At 43.8% G+C, this 19,854-nt stretch overlaps 1 protein-coding gene across 5 annotated transcripts in view; it reads left to right on the top strand.

Annotated features, from left to right (window-relative positions):
• Positions 1–19,619, top strand: part of KEL (Kell metallo-endopeptidase (Kell blood group)) — a 32,667-nt gene extending 13,048 nt beyond the window's left edge. For 3 of the 5 annotated variants that reach the window (XM_034786629.1, XM_034786633.1, XM_034786651.1), the window contains 13 exons: positions 1,288–1,353; positions 4,056–4,244; positions 5,053–5,198; positions 5,645–5,771; positions 6,367–6,477; positions 7,898–7,996; positions 8,578–8,655; positions 9,170–9,273; positions 9,879–9,989; positions 12,659–12,726; positions 13,106–13,272; positions 13,941–14,036; positions 15,409–19,619. In XM_034786629.1, coding sequence (XP_034642520.1) covers positions 1,288–1,353; positions 4,056–4,244; positions 5,053–5,198; positions 5,645–5,771; positions 6,367–6,477; positions 7,898–7,996; positions 8,578–8,655; positions 9,170–9,273; positions 9,879–9,989; positions 12,659–12,726; positions 13,106–13,272; positions 13,941–14,036; positions 15,409–15,585 — 1,539 coding nt within the window. In that variant the 3' untranslated portion in view covers positions 15,586–19,619. The other 2 variants (XM_034786642.1, XM_034786619.1) reach the window with 2 other exon arrangements.
• The last annotated feature ends 235 nt before the right edge of the window (positions 19,620–19,854 follow it).

The following is a 19,854-nucleotide window of genomic DNA, read 5'->3' as shown; positions in this document are numbered from 1 at the left end:
CAAAAAAATCTACATTTGTAAGTTGCGCTTTCACGATAAAGAGATTGAACTACGTACTTGTACACCTTGTACTTGTATAAGGTGAACTGAAAAATATTATTTCTTTTGTTTATCATTTTTACAGTGCAAATATTTGTAATCAAAATAATATAAAGTGAACCTGTACACTTTGTATTCTGTGTTGTAATTGAAATCAATATACAGTGAAACCCCGCTATAACGTGATGATTGGGGTTCAAAAAATTCGATCGCAATAAATGCGGGGTCGTGGTATAGCGGGGTCAGTTTCAAGCCGGTCCATTTCTCTTGGGCAGAGAGCAGGGGAGATGTGCAAGGGACAGAGGAAGAGTGAAGAGCAGCTGGGGAGGAGAATGGCTCTTCCCGCCAAAAGGAGAAACAGGGGTAGGGGGGGAAGATGCAGTGGGGAAGGCACGTTCCTTTTTTAGTTTTTTGTTTTTCTTGGGCGGTGCTCCAGCTGGGTTTTTTTGTTTGTTTGTTTGTTTTGTGCTTCAGCGGCGCTCCGGCCGGTGGTTTTTTTTTGTTTTTTGGGGGGGGGGGGGGTTTGCGTGCTTGGGGTGGCGAGAGCCACCTTATGATTGCGTTATATCCGAATTCGCCTTATCGCGGGGCGTGTTATAGCGGGGTTTCCCTGTAATTGAAAGTGTAGAAAAGCATCCAAAATATTTAATAAATTTCAATTGGCATTCTATTGTTTAACAGTGCAATTAAAACTGTGATTAATTGTGATTAATTTTTTATCACAATTAAGTTTTTGAGTTAATCATGTGAATTAACTGTGATTAATTGACAGCCCTAATAATAATAGAGATCTACCTATCTCATAGAGCTGGAAGGGACCCTGAAATGTCATCAAGTCTAGCCCCCTGCCTTCACTAGACAGGACCAAGTACTGATTTTGTCCCTGATCCCTAAGTGGCCCCCTCAAGGATTGAACTCACAATGCTGGGCTTAGCAGGCCAATGTTCAAACCACTAAGTTATCCTTCCCCCTCCTGCTACTTTCTTCTGTATCCAGTGAAGACTAACCAATGTAGCTTGAATTTAAATGTCAAATACTCACAGCAAACTTCTTGCAAATGAGCTGGAGACCAAAAATTAAGCCTAGAACTGTTTGGGGGACACTTCTCAATAATAAAATCAGTTTATGACAATCATAAGCTGCTTGCAGACAAATTATTGAACAGATAAAGAAACAAAAGTCATTGAATAAATTATTTCCCCATCTCTAGTGTTTCTGGCATTAACTAAGTGTTTTTCCTTTCCTCAGATTGACCATCCTGAGTTTGAGATGCCACCAGAGAGTGACTACAATGAAAAAGCAAATTATCCTGAGGTACCCTATAAGAGGCCTACTGGGTTCAGCGATCTACTTTGAAATGTCCCCTGATTTGGATTGGTTTGTGAGTGGTGATCATCAGTGTCTGATGAGATCATGGGGCTATTCCAGGGCTTGTCCACACTAGGACAGGATGGGGGGTTGGAATATTTTTAGCTAACAGGTTTTTAAGTCCTGATGTAGGAAGGGCATGTTGCATTTTTTTAATGTGTTAGCTTGTCAAGGGGAACGTGGTGTACAAAAAACTTGTCCTGATTATAGTAGGACTTTATAACCTGTTAGTTAAAATGTAACACATTTCATTCTAGTGTGGATGAGAGCCCTTGGAATCACCTTTGAATTCAGTCCAGAAAATCCAATTCCATTTAGTCATCTCGTCTTCTTCATCTTTCTGAACTGGATCAGCTGAATTGGCTGCAATTTACTGACTGTGGGTCTTTCAGAAGAGATCTGAAATACCAAAGTTCTGTCTTCCCACCATGGATGTTTAAGATCCCCTGATAATCCAAGTACAACCAGGAGTCTGGTCTGCTATCTCTGTCCAAAATTTCCTTTCTGTTTGTCTCACTCTCTGGATTGGCTCAGAACTGTCAGAAAACAAGGTACATACCCCAAACTGGTGGTGTATTCTATAATTAGATTTCACCAAGCCAGTAACAAATGTGCACTCCTGGATCACTACATCATCCTTACCATGGAGTCATAGCCTCTCCAGTCTATCTTGCCACCCAGACAAACTAAACTTAGTGATAAAAGGTTAAGTCCAAAACGATAGCAGTTGATATAATAAACTGCTAGTTGCCCAAAAGTCTTTTCAGGGAACCCAGATGTTTCTGGGGATCGTCACTTTGCATTTGGCATCTTCCCTCTAAAAGTCATAGAATCATAGAATATCCAAAAGTCCAAACAGTCAGAGATGACGATTATTCCTTTGAATCGGTATTCATAGTTTCTGCTCACAGAAGACAATCTGAATCATAGAATCATAGAATATGAGGGTTGGAAGGGACCTCAGAAAGTCATCTAGTCCAACCCCCTGCTCAAAGCAGGACCAATACCCAACTAAATCATCCCAGCCAGGGCTTTGTCAAGCCTGGCCTTAAAAACCAATAAGGAAGGAGATTCCACCACCTCCCTAGGTAATCCATTCCAGTGCTTCACCACCCGCCTAGTGAAAAAGTTTTTCCTAATATCCAACCTAAACCTCCCCCACTGCAACTTGAGACCATTACTCCTTGTTCTGTCATCTGCTACCATTGAGAACAGTCTAGATCCATCCGTTTTGGAACTCCCTTTCAAGTAGTTGAAAGCAGCTATCAAATCCCTCTTCATTCTTCTCTTCTGCAGACTATACAATCCCAGTTCCCTTAACCTCTCCTCATAAGTCATGTGCTCCAGCCCCCTAATCATTTTTGTTGCCTCTGCTGGACTCTTTCCAATTTTTCCACATCCTTCTTGTAGTGTGGGGCCCAAAACTGGACACAGAACTCCAGAAGAGGCCTCACCAATGCCGAATAAAGGGGAATGATCTTGTCCATTGATTGCTGGCAATGCCCCTACTTATACAGCCCAAAATGCCGTTAGCCTTCTTGGCAACAAGGGCACACTGTTGACTCAGATCCCGCTTCCCATCCACTGTAACCCCTGGGTCCTTTTCTGCAGAACTGCTGCCTAGCCATTCGGTCCCTAGTCTGTAGCAGTGCATGGGATTCTTCCGTCCTAAGTGCAGGACTCTGCACTTGTCCTTGTTGAACCTCATCAGATTTCTTTTGGCTCAATCCTCTAATTTGTCTAGGTCCCTCTGTATCCTATCCCTACCCTCCAGCATATCTACCACTCCTTCCAGTTTAGTGACATCTGCATGTCTTCACCCACCTGGGCCAGTGAATTTCCATTATCAGATACAATGGCCCTTGCTTTGAAATTAGCACTCTTCTTCATTTACATTTCCAAGGCTCCAATCACGTTTGATGGGTAATTTAATTACAGGGATATACATAATGTGAAAGGTAATGTAATAGCAAATAACAATCCTTCATTAGTTTTCGTGAAGTTTACACATCAAGTACATTCTCATTTTAACACTAACACTTTTGATCTAGGGTTATCTAGTTACAGAGCTATACATAATGTAATGTGATAGCAATCAACAGGTTATAGATAAGCAAAGACAATACCACTAACATTTCCTTTGTGTGTTCACAAATGAATTGGCCTGATTACACTACAATACCTTTGACACTGCTTTGATTTCTATTAACATAATAGACTGAATTAGCCTGCAGCCCTGTCCTGAGCTGGCACCAGGGAAGACATCATCACACTGTTCACTGTTGTTCACTACTGCTTCGTGCAATTAAACAGCTGCCTCCTCCCACCCCAAAAGTAGCTGCATTTCAGTGCTAAAATGATCCCTATATTTAAACCATTTGTAAAGTGTGAGGGAACTATAAGCTATTATTTCTCATTGATAATTCAGTTTTGTTCACAGATCCAACAGCCCTATTCACAAACCTTGCTCCAGGCAGATACACAGGAACATTGGGATGAAAGGCGTGGTTTGTGTTGGTGAGATGGTGGGGAGCAACCCCTGAAAGATTGAGGGTTGTGTGGGATGATCCAGGTGAATGGCTGGGCGGGTGGGATGGCTCAGATCCCAACTCATAGCTCTTCTACTGGTGATGGGTTTTAAATCACAGGTTGTCCGTGTGTATTTCTCATACCTGATGAAGCTGGGGACACTGTTGGGAGGGCCACAGAATGTTACCTCCACCTTCATTTCCTTCGCCTTGTCCTTCATCTCCAACCTCCAGAAGGAGGTCACCCCACTGCAGAAACGGCGGGAGAGAGGGATGCTGTTCTATCACACCACTATCAGGGAGCTGCAGGTGTGTGTCTTGAACTTCCAAATGAGAGAGGATGTGTGGAGCCCCTTGCAGGAGCCCGGCAGAAATTGCCACTCTCCTGCCTCCTAGAGTCTCCTCTGCCACTGAATTGTCAGTTTCAGAGGGGTAGCCGTGTTAGACTGTATCAGTAAAAACAATGAGGAGTCCTTGTGGCATCTTAGAGACTAGCAAATTTATTTGGGCATAAGCTTTCATGGGCTATGACCCACTTCATCAGATGCATGGAGTAAGAAATACAGTAAGCAGGTATAAATATACAGCAAATGAAAAGATGGGAGTTGCCTTACCAAGTGGGGGATCAGTGCTAATGAGGCCAATTCAATTAGGGTGGATGTGGCCCATTCCTAATAGTTGACAAGAAAGTGTGAGTATCAACAGAGGGAAAATTTTTATTCAGGCCTAATTTGATAGTCAAGTTTGCAAATTAATTCCAGTTCTGCAGTTTCTCGTTGAAGTCTGTTTTTGAAGTTTTTTTGTTGAAGAATGGCCACTGTTCGAAGAATGGCCACAGGCTGTTATTGAGTGTCCAGGGAGATTGAAGTGCTCTCCTACTGGTTTTGAAGTTACAGTTCTTGATGTCTGATTTGTGTCCATTTATTCTTTTGAGTAGATACTGTCTGGTTTGGCCAATGTACATGGCACAGGGGCATTGTGCACATCTACCAATGTGATATATGCCATCATGTGCGAGCACTTCAATCTCCCTGGAGACATTCCTATTTTCCCCATTCAGTCCTGGGGATAGGCTGGGAAGTCACATTTCAGCATTTCTGTTTGGCTTTACCTTTAGGAAAAGGCACCCGCGATTGATTGGCTGTCATGCCTCCAGGCAGCCTTCCATCCTGTGCAGCTGAACATCTCCCAGCCAATCGTAGTGCATGACATGGATTATTTGAAAGGCATGTCGCGGATTATTGGAAAATGGCAGAAGGGGAGGTAGGAACTGATGTCTGATACTGTAGCCATTGTGCCTTGAGGAGGCTGTGATAGCTTCAGGTATCAAACTAAACCCGAATGGACTTAGTAAGTGTTCAGATAGGAGATGGCCAAGGAAACACTGAGGCACTGCAGAAGCTCAGTGGGTGACCGAGCAAGGCTCTTCCCACTTGTAGTCATTAAAGATCCTATGGCACTTTCTGCAAGCTTTGACCTGTTTCCTGGCCCAGTTCCAGCTCAGGCAATTATATTCTGCCAAACTAAATTCTTCCTGCAGTTCCAGACAGAAGTACTGTTAATCACTCCTTGTCTTCAGCTGTTAAGTGATATTGCTGTTTGCAGTTAAACAGCTGCCACAGTTTAAGATATGGATGCATTTAGTACTGGCTGAAGTGATCCTTATATATTAGTCCCTATAAATGTGCTGCTTTGTGTCTTTTCCCCAGTGTCCTACAGATCTATATGATCCTCTGCTTGGTTGGAAACCTCTCCCCAGCCCTCGACAGCCGGTTCCAAGATGCACGCAGGGAGCTGTTTGAAAAGCTGCATGGAAAGACAGGAGAATCTGGGATGGTGAGTCAGCTTCCCTTCAGTTCCCCCAGCTCCCAAGGCAGCTCTGTAGATGCTCTGCTCCCATGGCCACCCCCACTGACTGCTGCCCTGATCTCTAGTCCTCGAAGTAATTTCTCATGTTGGAGGGACAGAGTGGAAGGACATGCTGACCAGGATAGCAGCATTACTTCCTATTTCCCAGCACTTTCCTCTAGTGATGATGCCATGGAGGAAGCCAGCCCTGTACCTGCTGCACCCATGGAGTCCAATCCACACTAAGAGACTTCCACAAGGACAGGGGTTGGAGAACAATATACAGATGGGCAGGTTTCCTTTTTCTGTCCCTTCCAGCCAGGATATGAGTCCCCTCCACTTGTGGAAGCGAAGAGGGTGAACCAGCCTTGAGTTCTATGGTCATGTTTTCTGAAATGCTCAAAGGCTTTTAGAGTTGATAAAAATCTAAGTAAAATAAATTAAATTCTTGATTATTTGCTATGATCATTACTACACATGTACACATATTTCTCTGTCCCTCTCTCTTTCTATGTGTTGTTCTGCCTTCCTCCTCTGGAACTTTGTTTCTCTCTCTCTCTCTCTCTCTCTGCTTCTTTCCCAGGTACTGGCCCATCGCTGGAGGAAATGCCTGAGTGACACCAGCACCTTCTTTGAACCTGTGCTTGGGGAGATGATTGTGCAAGAGATTTTCCCTCAAGAGACAAAGGAACTCGTAGGTATTCTTCTTCCCCCACCCAAACACAAACTCAGTTTAATTTCCTTCTCCTCTTTCCATTCTCACCTGATACACTGTCAAGGTCAGGTCACTTCCTTATTCCTTACAAATGTCCCATCATTCTTTGGGAGTGAGGTAGGTTATTGGAGCTTCAATACACTTATTGCTAAAATAGTCAGTACTAGGACCGCCGTCCTTATCCTCATCCCTTCAGTAACAAAGCAGAGAGTGGGGGCCCCAGTACTCATGCATGACCCTACACTAAAACAAATCACTGTGTGCAGCCCCAGCACTCATACAGGACCCTACAATAACAGACTAGTGCATGCAGCCCCAATACTCATGAGTGATTTTATAATAACAAACCTGTGCTTGCAGACCCAGTACTTATATGTGACCCTACAATAACAAACTAGTGCATGCAGCCCCAGTAAGTGCAGATCCAGCACTCATTAACCATCTCATAATAACAGACTAGCATGGATTACCCAGTACTTGTGAACCCAGTACTGTATTAACAAACCAATATGCCTGGGCTTCTGAGTGGGTCAGTAATAACAAACAAGTCTGCATACCCTGGGGAAGGGGAACCTTTTTGCTAAGGGATCAGATTTCCATTTCCAAGGTTATTAGCACAAGCACTGAATTTATAAAGGGTTTGCACTGTGTGAAAAATGCCATGAAAAAAATGACCCAGGGACATGGGACAATGAGAGAGATTAAAGAGGGAAGAGCAATGAAGAAACAGAGAAGAGAAAGAGGGAAGAAGGACACAGGAGAGCATGTCAAACTACAGCGCTCATCTTCCTTGTAAGGTCATCAGTGAAGTGAATTTGCTGGGCTTCCTCCAGGGCAGAATATAGGTTCCACTGTGGGAGAAGTGTATGTATGTGTGCACATGTGTGTAGCAAAGCCCTGAACTGATTGACTGAATCCCCCTCAGACACCACCAGCAAAGAGGAGGGTCAGATTGTATAATAGAGGGAGCTGGAACTAAATACATCCTGAACTTTCCTTTAATTCAAACAAAGGGAAAGAGTCTAGAGTAGATCCCATCCCATGTTAGGAGAGGAGAAGTCTAGGACTGAATGAACAAGGGATTGTGTTCTCCTCTCACCTAAGCAGAGGCAATGAGGAGATGAGGAGAACAGGGCAGGGTTAGGGGAACAGTGTACAGGGACAAGCCCATGGCTGAACGGAAGTAAAGAACGAATTCCCTTCTCACTCCCTGGAAAGAGGGATCCTTACCAGGGCTGGGTTGTAGCTCAATTTGTGGAGCATAGATAGAGAGTAGCCCAGGACTGAATAAACATGGGCCCTGTTTGCTCCCCTCTCCTCTCAGAGACAGATATGGTATTTCTTAAGGAGCAGCTGCTTTTCTGTAGCCCTGAGTGTATCTCTCTTTCCCCCTTGGCAGGCTGAGAAGATGTTCTCTGTGGTCCGAGATGCCCTCAACAGTCGGCTGGATCAGGTGGAGTGGATGGATGAGCAGACCCGACAAGAGGCCAAGGACAAGGCATGTGTGGAAGACACAGGTCACTGGGTCCTTATGTCCCAGAAGCTCCTGGGAAGGGATGGGTGTCTGCACCTGCACATACTTTGACATGTGTTCTCATGTACATGATCCTACATGGACACTTTTATACATACCTGCTCAACACCTCTAGGTGGATACACATATACCATCATATGCACATGGTCATAAACTAACGTATATATGGAAAAGTTCAGTGTTTATCCATGCGCACCCACAGCTGCACACATGCCAACATATATGAGCACCAACAAGCTTCCACATGGAGAGAGATAAAAAAGCACAAAGCTGCACTGGTGTAAGCAGCTGCAATTCCATGGGCTTCATTAGAGCAGCTACTGTTTATATCAGGGTTGCATTTGGCCTTATAGCACTGATTTGGGAAAGGAGAAGAGCAAGGGGAGATGTGTTACCTGGAGAAGTCAAATAGGACAGCTCTTATTTTTACAGAGCTAACTTATAAGTCCTACTTACCCTGCCCTGAAACACATTATAGGGACATTCAAAATATAAGGAATCCTCTTGATTATGTGTATTATTTTATTTTATTTTAATGATTTAAGGTTTCTAAGCTTCAGGTGGAAATTGGCTATCCAGACAGCATCCTCCAAACTGCTGAAATGGACCGGGAATTCCAGGATGTGAGTTATACAATGCAAACATACCTGTCTTGTTACTGGTAATATATTTGTTCCATACCCAAGGGCAACTTCTGCTGGAGGGGAAGGGAGCAGAGCATACTCCATACAACTAGCATACCTTCTCCTTTCCCTCCAATGTCTTGTTTTGAAAGAGGTTGGGTCTGGAGAAGCTGGGAGGTCCAGCCAGTGCTCTTGCGTCTTTGCCTACTCTGCCTCCTGTTGGGACAGGAAAAGTTGGATGTGGCACCGTTCATCCCCCACAGAATGCGTGCTCTGCTTTGCTTGTGATAATATCTCCTGCAGTCCTTTTCCACATCTTAGGTTGGAGATTTTGAGGGTTGGGAGAGAAAAGAGAGAATATTTGATTGTTTGTTTTTTGATTAACCCCATTTTCTGCCCTGTTTGGTGTTGTCTCTTTTGCCCCGTCCTCTTTCTGATTCTCATCTCTCTCTTGTTCTTGCTCTCTCTTCTGTGTCCTTTTAAACTCGCTCTCATTGCCTCTCTCTTTCCTTAGCTGGAGATACATGACAATACCTTTTTGCTCAATGTGGTGGCCTGCCTGAAGGCTGTGAGGGAAAATTTCTCCCTGAGGCTCCTTCATCCCCACCTGCAGGATAAGTATGTGTCAGCTGACAGGTGGTGGGGATGATGTGTGGTAGGGGACTGGTTATAGGATGTATATAGGCAGTGGAGAGGAGGTATAGGAGCAGCTGATTGGACACAAAAGAAGATATAACAAAAACAAAAGATTTGAGATATAGTATAGGAATGGGCCAAGACAGTGGGGAGGAAATTTGCTCTTGTGGTTAATGCACTGAGCAGAAAGTCAGACAAGCTGGGTTCATTTCCCTGTTCTGCTACATACCGCCTGCATGACCCCGAGCAAGTCTCTTAGCCACTCTGTAAAATGAGGCTACTAGCCGTGGCTTACCTGATAGTGGTGTGGGGAGGGTACATCCATGACTGTTTCCAAGGAACTTAGTTATGGCAGTGATAAGTGCCTAATAAATAAATAAAGGCAGATACAGTGTTTGTATTGAACACATGAGGCTCTGAATAATGTGAACCTCTAACTCTGCCTCCTCGCTGTATGGGATTGCACTGGGGAGTTCTTTCTCTATGTCACCACCATTCCCACAAAGGTCCAGTAGGGAGAGGGATCAGGAGACGGTCCCAAGCCGTTAATAGTGGGTGTTCTCTCTCCTTTCTTTTTCTGCTTCTAGTTGGGAGGTCTTCCCTTGGTCTGTCCATTCCTACTACTCATTGAGGCGCCACGCCGTGGTCTTCCCCGCGGGAATGTTCCGCAGCCCCTTCTTCCACGCTGAGTTCCCCAGGTACTGAGGGGCTGCAAAGCCACCAGCATAAACCTCACCCCTTCAGCATGCTGAGTTTCCAGCATACTGTTTCACTGCAAAAGGCCAAAAGTGGGGAGGGAGGGTCCTGCTCTGACTGAACTCAGTGGGAATTTGTCCACTGGCTTCAGTGAGAGCAAAATCAGAGCCTAAGTGCTTTCCATGTGGGGCTAGGGTGACCAGATAGCAAGTGTGAAAAATCGGGACAGGAGGTGAGGGGGTAATAGGAACCCATATAAAAATAAGCCACAAATATCGGGACTGTCCCTATAAAATCGAGACATCTGGTCACCCTATGTGGGGCTGAGATAAGCCATCTCTCATCTGTCACTGAGTAACCTCGGGCTCTTAACCTGAGACTCAGGCTGGCAGTTTTCCTGTCCCTCCCATACAGGCAGAATATAATAGAGCAGAAGGAAAAAGACATGAGGCTCATCAAGACAGGCCACAACGAAGACAGTTCCTGAGCCCACCTCGATATTGAGTCACTCAAAGATAGAGATATATTGTTTTCTAGATTCCAAGACTAAATCCTATGAAACCTTTAGGCAATCTCCTGTCCAAAGTGTCTTCAAATGGATCAAAGACAGCTCTGCTCCTCCTTTTTAAAAAGATCACCACTACTAAGCAACCATTTTTTAATTTTTTTTTTTTTTGCATTATGAGGTTTATATGCGTTCCTGTGAACCATCGAACAGTACAATTCTGTTCCTCTGTTATTTGTTATAATGAGAGTATCTCAGCTGAGCAACCAGTGTTGTCATTAAGTGGTCATTTAAGACACATCAAACACTGTTTGATGTCATTGTTTTTGTTCCCCGGGAGAAAGGTTTGTACAGGGAGAATAATCCCAGACTCATTAAATTTCTGTACAAAAGTAGGCTCTCACTAGGGGAAGGAATGAAACAAGTGGTCTGATCAATATAATAATTCTTTTTAGTCTATGGTGACACTTACACTTCCTATCTGTAGAACACCCATATGCCCTTGATGACTCATAAAACTCATAACAGGATTAAGAATGGGACACAGCTGAAATGACTAATGGCAAGACAAATATACTTTTCTAATGCTATGTGCTTCCGCTTAATGAGTGAGTCACTTCTGAACCAGCAGATCTGCCCCCTGTATTCAGTTTGATTTGCTGACTAAATTGACTGTGAGGGAAATAAGTTTGTTAACACTGTTAGCCCAGCAGAGCCAACAGTTCAGAGAGAGAGCATTAGATTCAGGAGTCAGACATCCAGGGTTGGGGTTGATAAAAATATTTCATAAATTCATTTTGAATTCTCCAAGTTGTTTCAGTTGAAATAAAAACATTTTGTTTCGACATTTTTTAAAGCAAAGTTTTGATTTTTCAATTCTAAATGACTTTTCATTTTGAATTTTACTTTAATTTTATTAAAGAAACTTTAAAAAAACTGAAAATGAAACATTTCATTTCAGGAGGAACTGAATGTTTCATTCAATACAAAGCAGATATTTTTTTCAACAGTTTGCTAAAAAAAAAATTAAAATTAAATTCTGGTCAACCCTGAAACAAAAGTTAGTTTTGATTTTTCAGAATGGCCAGTAAACTGAAAAATCAGTTATACATCCAGCTGTAGTTGCAGATAACCTTTAAAATGTGAACTGAGTCTGTAGAACTATTAAAGCAGCCACTGTTAGAGAGATGTGAGTTGCTCCTATTCATTTCAGTGACCTGTTAATTCTGAAAGGTAGTGACGATCACTATGTACATGTCAATGTTCTTTGCTTTTTCATTATTGATCAATGCATGTAAGAAAGGAGAGGGATGATCATACTGTGGAAATTTGACTGTGTGTGGATTAATTCTGGTGTTTCAAATGGGTGGAGCTTGGTTTGTGGGTGGAATTTGTGGGAGTACCACAACTATTTCTAGTGAAACTCCTGATTAGATTACTATCTTGTGCATAATTAGCAGACTTGTTAACAAACATCCAATTGCAATTGTTCACCTTGTACAACCCCATTATCTTTACCCTCAGTTACCATTTGTGCAACTCTTCAGCAGGCAATGGGGTTGCACAGATGTCACTAACCTGGCATTACCATGTCACTAACCTGGCATGAGGACAGTGGGATTCCACAATTAATGAGGGCAGAATTTGACTTGCAGAATCTTTATTAATGGTGAAAGGATATGAGCTAGAAAGAATTCAGCTTGACTCTCAGAATATGTCTACACCAGAATAAAAGACCTGTGGCTGGCCTGGGTCAGCTGACTCGGGCTGTGGGGCTAAAATTGCTGTGTAGATCTAATATTCAGGCTCAGCCTGGAGCCTCCAGCAAGCCCAAAAGTCTATACAACAATTTTGCAGCTGTCCAGCAAGCCCAAGTCAGCTGACCCAGGCCAGCTGTGTGGGTATTTAATTGCTATGTAAACATAGCCAGGGGGAATTGGCAGTGCTGATAGTTAGAAGAATCATACCTTTGCTTGCACATTTACTGAACGTGTTGATCTGGAATAACAGAGACGATAAGCATGCAGCTCCTGATACTGGTTTTACACCATCACTTGGCAGAGTAGAATCACACTTGATGGAGCAGGGCTGTACAGAGAAACCCTTGCGTCCCCTGCCTCCTGCAGGCTTGGCAGCTGATACCTCTTTACATTCTGTGTTTTTCAGCGCTGTGAACTTTGGAGCCATGGGAGTCATCATGGCACACGAGCTGCTTCACGCATTCTATGATTACGGTGCGTATTGTGAACCATTCAGGGGTGCTGGAGCTAGAGGTGCCAAGGGTGCAGCAACATCCCCTGGCCTGAAGTAGTAATACATAACCAAATACATGGTTTCCACTTTCAGCACCCTGACTATAAAAATTGTTCCAGTGCCCCAAACCATTGCTGGTAATTGCTCACTGTCACAGACCTCAGGGGTGTGTTCCCTCTGGAGAGCTCAGGGGAGCTACTCCAGGACCTGCTCCCTATTTAAATGTGTAGTGCAAAGGTGGGTTTGGTAAATTCAAAAGACTCAATCCCAGACCATGTTCATTACTAATGGGAGTAGTGACTGAATCCCAGTGGACACTGGTACTGCATTTACCTTCCTGGATTTCCCTCTTCTCCACAGTGGTGCCTGAGAGCTGTCCTAGATGCAACAAGGATGCATTAGTGCGGGGTACAGACTGCCTGGTGGAACAGTATGAACGCTACTCTCTGCAGGGCCTGAGAATCAATGGCACTTTCACCCTGCTGGAGAATGCAGCTGACACAGGAGGACTCGCCATCGCTTACCAAGTATCACAAGCTACCTGCTGTTCTAATCTTGTAGTTTCACACAACTCTGCCAATACCCCTCAATCCTGCCCTGCCCTGCAACCCCCCTACTCTGGTCCTGTCTTGGTCCTGTATGAATCAATACCCATATCTATGAAGCTGAAAGTACTCTGTAGAAGAAAGTTCCTCTTCAGGGAAGTTATGAGGTTTAATTAAATAATGTCTGTCACATGCCTTCAGATCTTTAGATAGAAGGTACTAGTGATATGCAAAGCATGGCAAGTATTTTTTGAGCATGGGTGACTCAAGTTGAAATGGTTTTCATTCAATTATAGTGCATCAAACTGCATCATCTTCTGACCCTCTGCTGCCACTATGTTGTATTGCCTTGAATGGGAAGCACAACAGTTAGGTTGATAAGAAAGAGGGCAGGGATAAGCCATCTCAGAGAGCAAGGAGATGGGATGGGAAAGAAAAGGATACTACACTTTCTCAGTGAGTGGGTGGATGGATGTCTGTGTCCCAGCATAAGAGCTCTGGGGCAGCATCAGCGGACAGCACCAACATCCACACTGGGAGGATGGAGGCTCCTGATTTCAGCTCTCTGTTGTGAGTTAAACTTTAATGATATTTGTGGGACACAGTCTGAGATTTTTTATTTTAATTTATCTGTCCCTGTTTGCCCACAGGCCTATAAGAACTGGCTGAAAAAGCACAAACAGGAGAGGAATTTACCCGGGAGTGGACTCTCACACCATCAGCTCTTCTACATCAGCTTTGCCAATGTAATGAACACCCTGCTGATCTTATTCATCTTGTCTGTCTCAGCCCATCTGGCCTCTTTTAATGTATCTTCCTCTCATACTTTCTCTCTCTGGTTTGTGTGTCTGATCATCACCATCTCCCTCCCTCCTGGTGTGAGTCTCTCTCCCTACTTCGCAGCACTGGACTGCTCCCTAAATGCTGATCAAAGGCCTCACTGAAGGCATACATCCTACACTGGGCTCTGAAGCAATATCAGACTGTCAAAGGGACCAAGCACAACAATCTATCTACTATCCATCATTTAAGGTTTATCTAAGGCAGCAGTCACTGGAATATCTAAGCATCCTTGGTTATGATGACTGATGATAATGAAAGAAAAAAAAGAATGATATTTAACTTGCCCATCAAAAGATAATTTACTTACCTGGGAAGAGTGGGCAAGAAGAAATTTAGGTTTGCAGGAAGGAAAAGACAGCAAGAGTGAACCAGCACTGCCACCATGATGGGCTTTAGGGAGAGAGATGATCAAGTATTTTGGTGATGGGGGTCAAGTACATGCATGGATGGATGGATGGAGTGAGATTTTTCAGGTACCTTCCTCTTCGCAAGTTTAGGATTTATACATAACCAAACTCTTGAGCTGCAAGTGAAGTGCACTTCATAGATCACTGGTGTTATGTTCTCATAGAGATTCAGGGATCATAGAGATCAGCCATTGTATTCCACACTAGCTGGAGCTTCAGGGTGCTTATTGATGGTAGGCTCCTGAGAAGAGTGCAGAAGAAGGTGATCCAATCCTGTGGCTACAAAGCGTTGGGTCACTCTGGTAAGGTCTGCATTAGAGAAGGGATGGGGCAGCTCTAGGACCAGCTGTCAGTGAATGCAGGCAGGATTAACCAGAGTGATCATCTGGGCTTCCAGCAACAGTGATGAGTCTAGTATGACCCAGACACTGCAAACCACCTGAATAAAGGCTGGACACTCCCCTCCAAAGAATGGCATATTCACAGCACTACCTGTCCTATAGGTGCTTCCCCTGCCAGCCAGAATAATTTCTGCCTTGTTGGGGCTGTGACTAAATTAACACACTGAAATAACATAGTGAAGAGTTTAGAACAGATAAATATGGATAGATGGAACTCTTGCCCTCTACCATGCACTAGGAAATGGCAGTATCCAGGTGTGAAGAGAAGAACATGTAGATCTGAGTGTCATCCTCTCTCCTGGCACTGTTGTCCAGCATATCTCTCTGTCTGCCCTGTCTCCTTATGCTCATGTTGCCCAGGAAGGATGACAAGCTGGAACCCTGCAGAACCTATGTGAGGGCTCGTGGGCAAGTGAGCCTTTGGGATCATTCTTAAATGCTGACATGATTGTTTTGTTTCCCTCCAGGGGATGTGTGGGCACCAGAGCCCCGAGAGACTGCGAGCCTTCCTGCACAGGGACCCACACAGCCCACCACCACTCCGCGTCCGCGGGCCCCTCAGCAACAGCCAGGACTTTGCCAGGCATTTCCACTGCTCCAGCACAGCACCAATGAATCCAGCCTTCAAGTGCCACATCTGGTAATCCACATGGAGAAGGAGGGGGAGAGAGAGAGAAAGCTGGAGACTGGAGCTGTAGAATTCATCCCTGCTGAAGAATGGCCTGCCCCCACACAAAGACATTCTGGAGCCTAACCCATTCCTCCCCATCCCTTCTTCTCATCCTTTTCCCCTGCCAACAGGTCATGGTGGCAGAAGGTTCCAGTCCGGGTAGCAGGAGGGAAGAGAGGCTAAACATAGCAGCCAGTACAGTGTGTGCTACTCCTCAAATGCTCCCCATGCTCTGCCCCAATTAGGCAAAACTTGCCCTTCAGAGTGTGGGGGCACAGGCTTGCAAGGTAAATAGACAAGCTACAATCATTTACAACTCTGGGGGAAACCTCACAAGTCTCCATGCACACCTCCCACCCTGGACCACCAGGGATAGAAGAACCCGGATCTCTCACTCTGAAATCACATGGGGGGAGAGACTCACTGGTTACCGCTTCCAGATGGGAAGATGAGACATTTAATTAATGTACATTGCTAAAAACCCCACCTAGATATGTCATGGCACACCTGTCTTAGTGCCCCCAATATGAGTGGGATGGTCCTGGGATTTTATCTTATTTTCTGCTACTTAGCCTAGTGTCCTGGATCTGACCTGTCTAGCTCTTTGTGATTGTTCCCCCCCATCCCCCCGGTTATTCTTACCTCTGACCACTAGGGGCCTGGCCAGCTTGAATGGAAAGCTCAGTCCCATTAACTTCACTGGACTTTGGATCAAACCCTAGATACCACTCCTCCGATGCAGCAGTTGCCTCTCTTTTCTAATTGCCCCCCCTGCTGATTTCTGCTGAGAAGGAAGTAGCAGCAGCAGCTATTCTCAAGCTTTTTCGCACTCAGAAGAAGGGGAAGAGCATGCTCTGGCTGAAGGAGAAGAAAGGCTGAAACGGTGGAACCCCTTCTGTGGAGAAGAGGAAGGGGGGAAGCAATGCATGGACAGGACAGGGAGTGGAATCTCAGGAGTCAGTGACGTATAGTCAGTGACGTAGCTATAATGTTGCAAGTAATGAAGTTCCACCAGAACCATTGAGTTATGAGGTTCTGAGGGACTTCCAGATGGAATGGCACTCCGACACATCACTTGGCCCATAGGGTGGCAATGCCGCTCACACAAATTTGGCTCTCACCCTCTTTGGTGGCACTTCGGCAGCAGCTCAAAGAAGAAGAGAGGGACTGAGGGACTCGCCGCCAAATTCCCTCCGAAGATCCTGCCTAGAGCCAGCCCCGGTCAGGAGGCAATGGGGTGTGGGAGGGTGTTATGCCCCCGCCCCAAGATGTTAGAGATTCCTACTAGTTGCCCCCAGTCACTCCATATGGAGATAACAGATAAGTCTTGTTCCCTCTCACAAAAAGGCATCAGGTTAGGGTGACCATATGTCTCATTTTGGCTGGGCCAGTCTCTTTTGGCCGCAGGTGGGTGGCAGAGGGGTCTTGGGCTGGCCCCACACATGTGGGAGAAAGGGAGGCCTCGGGTTGGCCCCACATGGGAAGGGAGGAGGGGGTGCCTTGGGTTAGCCCCGAATGGTGTCCCTTTTCCCTTTGGGAAAATATGGTCACCCTACATCAAGTTAGCTATGGCTGGGGCCTGTTTAATGAAAGGTTGGGATGGTAGGGGATGGTTTCCAGGGTTTATGGGAACCTCCAGAGGTCAGCCTCCAGATTTTAGAATGCTTCTCCAAATACCAAACTGCTTTTCAGGAATTTTTGCTAATCCGATGGGGTAGTTTTGCTGCTGTTATGTTTTTGTGACATAGTATTATTGTAACCAAATGTCATGTAGTAATGCAGTGTAGGGGGGAAAAGAGTAAAAGATGTAGTGGATTTCAGGAGCAGCAAGAAAACTGGCATATAAGAACATTTCTATGTTACTAAGAACAGCCTGAAAACTATCATTTTGGAGGCCCTGATAATTAGACCTATATTTAAAAAAACAAAAAACCTAAAATTCACTAGAATTGGCAAGACAACCCTCCTGCAGCTCACAGGCACCTGTTTCTTTGTAAAGCTGTCCCTGGGAAATTTTTTAAATGGTGGGAGCTATTTTATTCTGACCATTATATTACCGGTGTGGTGATTCTTTGGGAGTAGATACTGGTATTGGGAATGAGCATCAAAATTAAAGCTGGAAAAGACCTATTAATTGTCTTACTTCCTCTCACTGTGACAATTAGCCAGGGTTGTGGAGAGTTCTAAATCTTTGGCAATTTTTAAATTAAGACTGGATGTTGTTCTAAAAAATGGAATTATTGGGGGAAGTTCTATGGCCTGTTTATACAGGAGGTCAGACTAGATGATCACAATCATCCCTTCTGGCCTTGGAATCTATGAATCCAGTGCCAACCAGTATAGGCCAACACAGTATATTCTTCAGGAGCACTTCTTTTACTTTTTTTTCTGTCAGTTTTATTTTCCAGCTCTCAAGCACTGCTGTAATATCAGAGTTGCAAATGCTGCCGGAGAATGTTTAAATCCAAACTAAAATCTGTATTCCTTGGAGTGAACAAAGAAAATCTTAGAAACATTTCTATTAGTTTTAAGAAAATGGTGTATATCAAACTCACAGTTTGATATAAGTAATAGCACCTATGTTGGTGATTTTCATGCGCTATACAAAGAGGGTTTAGATATCATTATCTTTATTTTACAGATGGGGAAACTGAGGCACAGAGACACTAATGACTTAAACAAGTTTACACAGCAGGTCAGTGGCAGAGATGAGAGAATAAACCATAGGTGAAATCCTGGCTCCCTTGAAGTCAGTGACAAAACTCCCTTATGACATTAATACGACTGGATTTCACCCCATGTCTTCCAATTCTTACTCCTGTGCTTTATCCACTGCATCACACTGACTCCCTTTAAAAAAACAACCTAATATTATATATTTAAGATTACTTCCAATGAGAAACAAATTTGGATTTGTGGGGTTTTTCTTTTGTTTGTTTGTTTGCTTCCTGAAAGTGTTGGCATTGCCTCCTCTGCCCTCCTCCCCCAATATTTTTTCCTTTTTTTTTTTTTTTATAACATTGGAAATTCAGGTCTTGTCAGCCATGCTTTTCTTGGAAGTCTCTTGGACTACCAGAGAGCTAGGATCTTTATGACATCAGAGAAATCATGCAAATGAAACCTGATTCATTGATATGGAAAGAGGTTTTTTTTTTTTTTTACTCTAACTGTTTTAAACGATTTGTTTGGTTGTTGGCGGTGATGCTTTTGTTTTTTAAACATCTATTTAACTAATTCAAATGCCTGAATAATCAGTGTGAAGCAAAGCTCTTGTAGATAGGGCACACCTTGCCTTTCAAGTATGTTTTGTGAGATCTGAGAATCCACATATCCATGTCTTCCAAGAAAGACGTCCAGCAAAACAGGAAAAGCAAGACTTTATTTTCCTGGTATTTCTAAGGTTAAAAAAAAAAAAAAAGGTGGTGAATACCTTACAGCTTAACTACACATAGAGTTATTCAGGGACAGCTATTATTGAATAACTCCATGTGCTGACACACCCTTACTTGGATTGTAAACTCTTTAGGGAGGGCTCCCGTTTTGTTCTGTGTCTGTACAGTGCCTAGCAATGGACTCCAGGTTCATGACTGGGCGCCACCTTAACAAATCCTGTTAGGCTTTTTTTTGTCCCTCATAAAGAAGAGCACAAGCCCAATATTGCTATCCTTTGCAGGTCACTCTTAAAGTGTTTACTGATTCCACACCCAAACTTTTCCTCTTTGTTCAATTTTGTTCCACTAATTCCTAGTCCAGTCACCTCAAGAAAGACTCCCTGAAGAATACTCCTCTTTCCTTTGCATTTATTTCCTTCAGATACCACAGCCTGACCTAATGAATTGTGAGCAATATATACTGGGAATGATTCAGCTCATGGTGGATTTTTTTATAATTGGTATCTCAAAGTGTATTTAGTTATTTTACTCATAATTTTCATAATCAAAAAAAGATTTTGTTATGTCCCCAACAAACCTATTTTTTGTTATTTAAACTGATTCTTATAGTAATCTACATTGAGCTCTGTTTTGACTTTTTTATACCTTGTTAATCAGGGAAAAAACATTTTCTCTGGAATGTTAGTTGAGAAAAATGTTTGTCATTCAGTAGTTTCTTCTCCAGCAATGTACGCAACGTAATTGTTTAACCCCTTTACACTGCTGCTCTTTCAAAGCCAGAAACATCTTTAAATTTGGACTATTTTTGGCCATTACAGAGTCTGACTTTATTACACAGGACATAGTTGGCC

This window comes from Trachemys scripta, chromosome 1, assembly GCF_013100865.1.
Source record: "Trachemys scripta elegans isolate TJP31775 chromosome 1, CAS_Tse_1.0, whole genome shotgun sequence".
Classification (NCBI taxonomy): domain Eukaryota; kingdom Metazoa; phylum Chordata; order Testudines; family Emydidae; genus Trachemys; species Trachemys scripta.
This window is presented reverse-complemented; position numbering and strand designations above follow the sequence as displayed.